General features: G+C 45.3%; 1 protein-coding gene across 1 annotated transcript in view; it reads left to right on the top strand.

The window, feature by feature from the left end:
• Positions 1–8,995, top strand: part of T265_02646 (hypothetical protein) — a gene marked incomplete at both ends in the record, with an annotated part of 13,507 nt that extends 4,512 nt beyond the window's left edge. Inside the window, 3 exons of the mRNA XM_009166944.1 lie at positions 3,904–3,981; positions 7,389–7,456; positions 8,794–8,995. Coding sequence (XP_009165208.1) covers positions 3,904–3,981; positions 7,389–7,456; positions 8,794–8,995 — 348 coding nt within the window. The remainder of the gene's footprint in view (positions 1–3,903; positions 3,982–7,388; positions 7,457–8,793) is intronic.
• Between the last annotated feature and the right edge of the window lie 2,124 nt (positions 8,996–11,119).

Below are 11,119 nucleotides of genomic sequence, written 5' to 3'. Positions count from 1 at the left end.
TCGTGGACTTTCTGGACAATGGTCCTATATAGTTCTTCCACCGGAGCTGGTCTCAGTGTGACTTGTTCAAGGAAGATGCGCATTCCTGAGAAGTCTGCACGGCAGAAGTCTCTAAACCACGTTTGAGGTTTGGGATTTCTGGCCCAATAGCAGGTGAAATCAAAGGTTAGCACATAGTGGTCGCTATGTCCCAGTGGAGCGTTAATTGTTACCTGATCAACGAAGTGTCTTTCGTTGGTGATGACCAAATCCTCATGATGTTTTCTGGTCCTTTCTCACCATGCAAAACAAAGGCATTCGCTGAGTCTCCTCCAAACGACATATGGACGCACTTTTCATCATTCAGAGGAAGGTGCCAGTCCAACGACCACTGCTTGGCAGCGTCTACATCCATTTGGAGGGCACTGGCATTGGAACTGCAGGATCTCAAGTCGTCCGCAAAAAGTAGACATGGACTCGCAAGAACATCTGCGAGGTCGCGTAGGTAGATCAGAAACAGCACTGGTCCCAGGACGGAGCCTTGAGGAACTCAAATGGAGACCGGCGCTGGAGAAGAGTAGGTCGTCTTCTCAGCGAGACCGGCGCTGGAGAAGAGTAGGTCGATACTCTTCTCAGCCGTTCGCAAAGTCATACTCGGGTTCGTGGACAGCCACCTACATGAAGGTATTGAATGAGCCATTTGAGTTTCCGTGGTAGTTGCGACTGGGCAAAGAGTCGTTGTTACAACTTTGTATATATTTAAAATTGCCTCCCATCTTGAATGACTGTGTAATATGCACGCTATGGAAGCACCAGGGGACAGTGATTCTCCGAAGGCAGGTGTTCACGACAGTTTCTGTGGATGGAAAACAGAAACAAAGATCATGAGCCAAAGCCCAGTAAGCAAGGTTGTACATCACCAATACTTACATATGAATTAATCAAACTGACAAACACCTTCCAGGTTAACAGCTCAAATGGACCGCCCTTTTGGACTGGTATAGTTGAATCCTATTTCAGTTTCACAGGTCAATTACATTTTTCCGCTTTCCTTACCGCGCAAATCGTTTTTACGGCTTCGGTTATACTATTTTTGTAAGCCAGACCTTCGTCAAATATAAATTTGTTTTAATGCATGAGTCTGCGGCCCGCTTTCGATCACGCGTTTATTGTTGATCCATATCGGCCTTGGTTGCCTTTTGGAGTACCTCACCATTTGTCCAAAACCGTTGAGGTTTGTAATTTTGTACTCCATGTAACTACTTTCATTTTTATAGTACAGTACATTTGCGTAGCCATTCGTTCGGAGTCTTGCCGGTTTGGTTGCTAACCTTGGTGCTCGTTGCTGAAGAATTCGAAACGGTCGTTACCGTCGTGACAAATCAAGACCACCATGGATCAAGAATATTAAGTTCACTGAAGGCGCTGCCTGCTTCATTAATTCTATTCAAACTAATGAATAAAACGGTCGTGTTTACATTTGGTCCCAAAATGGAAAAAAAAGGATCAAAAGATCTGCCAGAGGCCACTTGATGTAAGTTGGACTATAGTGTTGCATAAAGGCATCAAAGGGTGAGAATAATTTTTGACCGCTGCAGTGGAGAAAAACCGCAAGATTAAAAAACGGTAATTGGTATTCCGGTGGAGATAGAATGTACGCAGTTGATACGAATATTAGGGCTCTACATTGGCTACAATGTACGCAACTACTGTGGTTCGCAGCATGGAGGGCTTTAACTTAGATGAGAGCGTGAGCCGCATGGTGATGTTGCATTTGTGCACAATGAGGTTCCATCTGGATTGAGGCTTCGCAAAACGAATTACCTTATAGAAGTCATACCGTGTGCATTTAGTGAGTCTACGCTAGCGACTTTTGCTCTGCTGTAGATGTTTTTCTAGAGTCATGGGAGGAATGCCTGGGAAGTATGCTACATCAGGGGCAAGCTCAAGCCAGCAGCAAGAGTAATCGACAAAAGTTGGTTTCAATTTAGTTCCATCTACTACAGAAGGCGGAGTGCGAGACTCGGCATACAGTAGAGAACGTCTTTTGGGAAGAGCATGCAGTTTGAGTGCGGTTTGTCATCCACGCAGTCTAACGCATCGTCGGGGAGAGAATGAGTGGACGTGGTACAGAAGAAGCTGGTGGGTGTTCAGTGCTGGACAGTGAAAGAAGATGCCGATGAAGTGGTGCAAGCTTGGACAGGCAGGCAAGGCCCACTGAGGTAACGTATTAGGAAAAGTCAGGGTTCACCGACCACTTGGGGGGCAAAGGCGGGGGTGTTGGTTTTGTGGCGATGTATGTAGCTTGGATGACAGTTGAAGGATATTCGTTCCCTGACAATGAGACAAAGTGGACTCTGTTCCTTAGCTAGGTGATCATCATTATCCTAGGCAGATCGTATCAAGTGTGCTTATCTTCGTAGCTCATCTATTCGGATGTTTTACACCTGACCGTGGATTCACGGATCCACGGGTTCGCAGGGCGATACACCGGATCGAGGCTTTTGCCCGAGTTCCCCGGGGCGAACTTTTTCTTGACGTTCAGCGGTTGTCGTTCACCTGAAAGGCACAAGTGAAAAAGGGTGTAACACTGCCCTTTATGATCTAAGCGCGGGGCAGTATGCTTGCCAGGGAGAGGATTCGCATAAATAAGTGTCATAGCGTTTTGAACTTGGTTCTAGAAGGAGCGTGGACAACCGTCGGAGGAAGGTCACTCCACGCACCCACTACCCGAAATGAGAAAAAACTTCAGTTCAATGAATGTGTGCGCTATGAGCTTGAAGGTCTTCTTACCCTGTCCTTTTAAATAGCCTGCTGACGTTTGACAACCGAGTTCCTTTTCCACCGGACACTTTTATTCAGCAAAACGTCTCAAGGGAAGAATATAAATTTATCGCCACTTAGATTCTAGGCACAAAGCGTGGAATATCTTATGGCCATAACGACGTAATCCTCGATTGCCTGGTTAACTGCGATGACGGGAAGAATGTTATTTATTCTACTTCACCGAAGCTGGATAATTTTGGACTGTAAATGTAACTCACTCGATTTCTAATCCCAGAACATTCTGTCTTTGAAGACCGTGGGAGTGGGGTTATTTCACAAATACCTACGGCTGGATCCCGCGTTTTATGGCTTGAGACACCCAACAACTGTCTTCCGTTGCACTAAATAGAACAATCGGCATTCAGTACAAATGTGGGAAGTAAAGTTTTTAGGAGCCATATGCGCATAGTTGGATGGCTGTGGAAAGTGCGGCCCCTCTTTTAGCTTTGAAACACTTCTCCTCGGACCTGGAGACCATTGAGCTTAAATCTGCAAGACAGGTGGCAACGTGAGATGAAAGCGTCCTTAGTCCTGCTGAACGGTGAAAGATCTTTGCTAGCCATTGGTGCGTGAGAGACTTATATGAGTATATTCATATTTCGTTTTTTAATGTAGAATTACGGGCTCAGCATCACAGCATCTGTCACATTTTACCGAGGCGAAATGAAGCCCTGAAGGTAGAAAACCATCAGCATGTACTGCAATGTGTCTGACGGTGCTTAACCTGCTGAACCTTGAGGAATGTACATTCAGCCAGAATTATCTGCAGAGTCGTTGCAGCACGCAAGCCCGTCCAGTGGGACGTGATGATAGCAGAGTCGGATGAGTGGTTTGGAACATGCCCTGAAGGCACTTGTGTTTTCGGGAAGCAGATAAAGTTGCCATCACCAAGTGATCCCAGTACACCATCTAGAATAGCAGTAAGCTTTCAGCCTGCACCTCTTGCTCTTCTAAAAGTTGCGTAAAATGGTTTAAACCGCAATATTCCTGCGAAACAGGATCCGCCGGGTTTTCAGGGGTCAGTGGAGACCCATGACTTGGCCGCGTTATTTGGCCGATTACTTGGATGCACATAAATTAATAATTATCTTCCTACAGGAGAAAGATCAGCCCCCGGCTACGAAAAACTGGTGCGTGCAAAGCAGCCACATGAAGCGATCAGAAGTCGTACGCAAGGTAACCGTTTTGGAAGTTGGCGTCATCATGTGATCCGAATACGCTCTGTAGATTGTGGATGCCTAGTTTGTGTTTCACACCAAAAACTAACTCCCCTTTTAGCTTGCTTCGGTTTACCGAATTTTCAGCAAGATTGCGGCACAACGCTTACTAGAGTTAAACCGAAGTTAATGTCGCAGAAATTACTCGGTTTTCGAAGATGTGAATATCATTGGGAGTTAGTCTAATTAGGTTGCACGTTTCAGTGATAGGTCGCTTGTGGCATTTTGTTTAAGCGAGGACAATTTTAAGGTCATCCAACATTGTCGATTTGCATGTGCAGTATGCACGCTATGAAAGCACCAGGGGACAGTGACTCTCCGAAGGCAGGCGTTCACGACAATCTCTTTGGAAAACGGAGACAAAGCTCATGAATCGAAGCCCAGTACGCAAGGTTATACAGCACTTATACTTACCTATAAATCGGTCAAACTGGCGGACACCATATACTGCGCATGTGATTACTATTTTACGAAAGAAATCACGGATCAAATCAAAGCATGTCTCACCGTTCTGCAATATTGTTCGATTTGGCGAAGATTTCTACGGAATATGCATCTACTTTAAGCCGTCTGGATTCCTGAATAACGAATGTATGCGTTGTTCGCCAAACTTCAGCGTAAGGCTGTTTAACGGGAGGCTCACCACGCGTTCAGGGTACACACTGAACACTGATACACTGTGCAGTAGTGATGGGATTGTGCACCACTGTGGATGATTCCCATTCCCACATATAGGCAAATGGTCAGTGAATAATACAGTTTTCAGAAAATCGCATGTAAACTACCAACATAAGGATATATTTCTCACTGGAAGTAATGACGCCCTTTAGTTGAAATACGCCATGAAGCCCGGAAATGTAGTCGAAAAATAAGGCCAATTATTGCCGTTTGCTTGCCTTCGATACTTATCGCTACTGCTGGGGTCATGTCTGCGCGCAACGCTGGTTATGGGGCCTCAACTGCTCATGACGGGCTAGTCCAGCGGTCAACGACGGTTGTCCATACCAATACATTTCGTCTGTCTGTCATGCACCCTCTTGGAAATTATATAATCGCCTTTGGAGGATGACATGTTTTTATTTACTCGTTGCACTGAAACAAACCTTATGGGCAGCCGCTCCAATTCTCGCTTTCTGGAAGGCATCCTCATTTAATGGGGATTCTGTAAGGAGAAATATACAGTCAGTCACATTTCTTGAGCAAAAACTTTCAAACCTCTTACTGCTGCAGTTAGTCCCTGTGATGAACGTGAATGATACTCCATTCATTGCTCTATTCATCATTCTCTTGTTTTAATATTCCATATACTGTACATATACGCCAGTTCGAATACACGTGTGCTGGTTGGTACGCCAGCGGCTAGACGCACAATGTATTTTTCTGCAAAACGCCTGCGGACGAAATAAAAACTTTAACGTCAAAATGTTGCACTTCTTTGCATATATGCGTAGACTGAAAAGCCCCCTCATCTGCCGTTATTTTTATGCGATTTGTTTTAATCGAGACATTTGAAAATTATTGGCGCACATTCGGTATTGGCGCACATTCGGCTTTGAACTTCGTCTGCTATGGCTTGGGCTGGACTGTGCAATTCTTTAAGCTGGGGAATTTTTTGCGGACTGGCGAACTAAGCAAAGGTAGAACGAAGCCGACATTAACTCGCAGGTTTTCTGGTCCGTTTGAAGATCCTGTGGATGTGAATCATAGGCCCAGTGGAACGGGTAGCAGCCAACCAGGTCCTCCAAACCGGGTATTGTCGAAGCTCAAAGCTTGGGAGGTTGAGGGAATTGGATGAGGTTAGTTAAGCATGATGAATTTGAGAAGACATCAGATGAGATAATGTAATAATAATAATGTTTATTATCAATTTCTGGGTGGTATACCGTTTGGCATGACCAGGCGTTCACAGTCAGAATGGGGCATGACTGAGGGATTCGTGGGCAGTGGGGGTTGCGCGAAAAGAGGACAATGTCATAAATAGTGGGAAGTATTCGATGAAATAGTAATATGTTTCTTTCGCAACTTGTAGAGAACACTGGGCATGAGGTCCGACTATTTCAAAGACTCAGTCAGCTGACATGAACTAAAACTGGGAAACCATTGCTGGCCATGTGTGACCTCGGGCTTTTGGGTAAAAGGCCGGAGTCACAACGAGAAAAAGTGGGGGTGGAGATCGGATAATTCGAATTGAGAGAACATAGCACGTTTAGCCTCAAAAATATGATGCAATCTGAGAACACGCAGACTCACTGGTTGCACTTTTGAAGGAAAGTCAGGTGCAGGGGTTAGGTTGAATGGGGACACAGAGGTGGTTGAATTTGAACGAGTAGTCCAACAGGTTGAAATGAATGTCATGGTGGTCGTTGAGGTCAATGAAACGAGTAGGCAAGAGGGCACGGTTAAGAGGAGGAATGGTACAGTTGCGGGTGTGCTATCAAGCTGATTATGGCAGTGCCGTGCCATCATTGGCCTGACATGCTTCAGTTTTTGACAGCCCCGTGACGGACGTCACATTTGAGATGATTCGACTTGGGTATGCAGTTCATTGAGCAGCGACATTCATTTTAGCCTGGTCGAGGAAACAAGGTTGAACGAAACCGATATGGGATTGTAGGTTGTCTTGGTCGTTTGGTGATCCCGGAGTTGTAGATCATAGGTCGGGTGGGTGGAGATCAGCTAACCAAGTCGTCCTAAGCGGGCACTTACGAAGTTTAAAGCTTGGGAAGGTGAGGCAATGGGAGGAGATTTGCAAAACATAGTGGGTTTGAGGGGATATGAAATGGGATACTATGCATTTATATACATGGAAAGAAAAACTTGGCGTCCGATGCAACTAGGGTAACGACAAGTGATTACATGGGGTAGGAAATAGATAAATTTGTACATAGTAGACTAGTGACCAGGGGCTGGTTTTGCTGATTTACTGTACTATATTACACGGGATCTAGTAAAAGCCGACATAAGCGCGCAAAAGCGTGGTATGGGAATCAGATGTGTAAGGCCTGACAGGAATGGACTTCTGGTCTGACTGGTTAATCGAGTGTTTATTACATGAGTTGGATATATACCAGGTGAGAAAGTGTGTGCTTAAGAAATAGTCACCAGTCCCCGAAGCACTGCTAGCAGCTATAATCTGTAGGTGATGCATAGCGATGAAGACTTTCGTGTCTACCACTGGGAGTGGTGAGTAGATGTATTCTCTGTTTGGTTGACGGAATGGGCTTTGGTGCGGTGTAGCCTCTGTCCTGACGAAAGCAGATACAACTATGCTCGCCGATGTAGGTCATGGGCATTGCAGGGTATTTTCAGGCTATCCCAAGTGATCTTTTATTTTTCTTTCTTTTCTTTTTTTTCTTTTTTCTACAGATGAGAGTCCAGTTGCATAACTCCACCGAGGAGAGCCAAACTCCAGCAGCAACAAGCAGAAGTCAGCAGTAATTTTTTCTGGTGCCTAGTGCGGTTGTGATCCTAGAAACTACACTACCAACACCTAATAAATTTTTCTCACACATCCGGTCAGCCCTCCTGCAGCCTGCCAGTTGTTCTGTCACAACGCCGTTCACTTTATGTAAATTGAAAGCGATGCAAATAAGGGACGTTTTTATGTTCTTTTGTGAGGTTTACAATCGACGCCACTAGACCTAGAAAAGCACGCCGCGTATGTGTGTTGCGCTGCACCGCTTACAGATGAACTGAGCACTAAATCAAATTACCTGGTTGGTTTTGGTAATCTGTTGGCAAAATGTAGGCAGGTATTTAGCGATACAGCAGTGGTTATTATGAAATAAAAGTCGATACTTATCATCCCTTCGAGGTGCATCAAGATTGTGCCGAAGGGCGAACTCAGTAGACCTGGATGGGATTGATTTTCTCACATCAGGGGCGAGACTTGGATGTAGAGGTGGGGAAACAGTCGAGAAACGGCGATTCCTCTGAAGCTGGCCCCTTGTTAACCAAAACACGTAGGGTATTTCTGCTCTGCGATTCTCAGCTGGAATAGGAATTCAATGTGCTCAACCTTGCCTTAGGGTCGACAGATTCCGCTAGAGGTGAGTTGGTCTTCAACAACTTTAGTTTTGGATTTTTGTGGCTTTAACCGTCCAACGATCAGGCCTCTGCACCAGCTAGAAGCGCGATCGTGGGCTACTCAGTTGCCAAGTGAGTGGTTTACGGGCTATCTAAATTTACCTACGTATATTTTCCGAATTGAGATTAAACGTTTGAAGCTGCATACTTCATTGTTTACAAATTTTATTTTATTCTATTTAGGCTTAAATGTTTGCATCGTTGATTTGGTAAGTGGGCCAACATGATTTTTGTAGTCAAAGGATGATTCCCTTTTCTGAACGTTAGACAAATATGGGACATTTTTGCTTATCGGACAATACTTATCCATGCCACACGTAAAATGTCACATAATATGTTGCTGATAAAATCGTCTCCTCTTGCTGGGTATATCAGTGAAGCGTATTGCGAGTCGTGACTAGCAGAACGGGAAAGAGGACCTCCAGGTCCAACACTTACAGAGCGGTTTTATCACGATGCGAAATTTTTGAATTATGTCCAACCTCATAAAGCTTGGATATGATTCCGTTCCAATTTGAATATCTATTGACTTTCATTTTGTGCTCTTCACAAATTCGGTCATGTGTACAGTTCGCTTTCCACCGTATGAGTTAGCAACAACTCTTTTCCCCCAAGGAGCTTTTCCACCCGACTCCTGTCGAGTCACAACCAAGTGCCATCCTGGCTCTCTTGAGTCGCTTCATAGCCCCCTGGTGGTCGGCCGGCTCGTTGAACTCCGCTGCAAGGACTTTCCTCGTGCAGGACCAGTCCATCTTCGGAGGGCCCCTTATGGCCTCATCCAAGGCCGCCTTTGCTCGGCCCTTGAGGAGGGTCTTCAGCGCCGCCAGCTTACCCCGGTATCAAGTCCAGCATCCTACGTTGATATCCGCTTGTGGTCAAATGCATGACTTTATTGTTGATACTGGTAGTGTTGAGTCCATGATTCCACAATCAGATCTAACTGCATTCTACCCCATTGCCGCGAGAGGTGTTAACATTCGCGGTATTACTGGACATTCTGTACCTCTTGTTGATAGTTGTGTGAGCCCTGAGAGGTTACGCCAAGGTACATCTACCGATTGTAATTTCTTGGTTTCAACGTCGGGACCATCTATTACCGGACTCAAAGTTCTACGCTCACTGAAAACCAGTGTAGCATCCGTTGTTAGATTTTCCTTAGTCTTTGTGGGGTTGTGAGTGTTCCGACAATTTAGTTTGAGGGGGGTTGAGGTCAAGTGGAATCCAAGTGATGACTACTCTTCCTACTGATGACCGCACACCAACACGTGTCAGCTCGAGTGACCCAAGACCGTTCTCCACACGCTAGCCAACTGGCCACGCTAGCCAACTGCATCCTACCCCAGTGCCGTGATAGTGCCTACATTCGCGGTATCACTGGACATTCTGTGCCTCTAGTTGGTCGGTGCACAATCCCTGTGAGGTTACCCCAAGGTACCTCTATCGATTGTAATTTCTTGGTTTCAACGTCGGGACCGTCGGTTATCAGACTCAAAGTTCTGCACTCACTGCAAACCAGTATCACCTCACCGACTTCTGTGAATGAAAATGAAATCAAACAACCGATTCCTAAATGTCCTAAGCCTACAGGTGGCATGCAAATACCCACGAGACGAGTTGTTCCATTTAGCTTACAGGAGCCTGTTCGTCAATCGTCTCAACGAGTTCGTGCCGACTACTGTGGTCCTTTTCTCGGTAAATACTATACTTTAATCGTTGTTCACGCATATTCACGTTGGCCTGAAGTTTTTCTGACTAAGTCTCCAAGTGCCGAATTCACTCAGCAAGCACTGAGGAAAGTGTTCAGCCATGAAGGTCTACCAACTGTTTTGCTAACTGACAACGGCACACGCTTCACTGCAAACTTCCTCGAGGAGTTGTCAAAGGGTCTTGGATGTCGACATCTGTTTACTGCTCCGCGACATCTCCAGTCGAATGGACTTGCTAAATCTTTTGTCCGAACACTTAATTCTGCCATTATTTCACTTTCTCCTACTACTTTTGTGGAATTGGATCGTGGGATTGCTAATTTTCTAATGCAATACAGGAACGCCGTCCATTCCGTTACTGGGAAGTGTCCCGCGCTTCTGCTTAAATCTGGTTCGTTGCGTACAAGTCTTGACTGTGCCAAAACGGCTGATGTTACATTTTTCAAGCGTAATGATATATGACCTGCTACAGGAATGTTACTTTCATCAACTGGCAAACGAATGGTCACAATTCTCGATTTGGATGATCTCTCTTGTCATTGGAGACACATTGACCAGGTGGAGCTCAATACCAGAGGTCAGTCTGTTAACGGCACTCCTGCTGTTTCAAATACTAATGAATCCTTTGTAGATGACCTTATGGTATCTGAAAAAAACGTATCTGAAAAACACATTCCGAGAAGATCCGAAAGATGGCGGCCAAGACCACCACTGGACTATGAACATCCACACGCTCAGTCAAGGTGTGGCGGATCCGATGAACATGACTGAAACTCTATTCAATGCTCTATTCATTATTCTCTCGTTTTAATATTTCATATGCTGAACATATACTTCGAATATAATACATACGTGCTGGTTGTTACGCCGCGCTGGAATTTGTAGTTCGTCTTGTTATACCGATATACGCACGAAACTTAATTCCCACAGTCCCGCAATCGGCAATGAAGAATGCTGTGTGCACAGATGTCGAAATTTCAAGATTCAGTGATCGTACACATTAGTGAACTCAGTGAGATCAAATTTAAAGCAGGAGTAAGCTCAGGTGGTATAAACTTAAACCCTAGAATCCCCGGACATCATACGTCATCATATATGCACCCTTTGAAGCCGTAGCGACGAGCTGACTGGTGAGCGGTTAGCTGGTGCTTAATCTGCTGCTTTAGAGCACAGAAACTCAAATTCGCCCAAATTCCGCTTACACCAGTTTTGCCTCGTAGCTTAGTAAATACAGTCCGCCGTCTCCAACATAGCTTGTAAGCAATGCATACTCAACCGAAGTAGCACTCTCACCACTTCTTGAAC

The sequence above is a fragment of the Opisthorchis viverrini genome (genome assembly GCF_000715545.1).
Source record: "Opisthorchis viverrini unplaced genomic scaffold opera_v5_33, whole genome shotgun sequence".
NCBI classification, from domain to species: Eukaryota; Metazoa; Platyhelminthes; class Trematoda; order Opisthorchiida; family Opisthorchiidae; genus Opisthorchis; species Opisthorchis viverrini.
The sequence above is the reverse complement of the archived record's forward strand: the minus strand, read 5'-3'. Positions and strand labels throughout refer to the sequence as shown.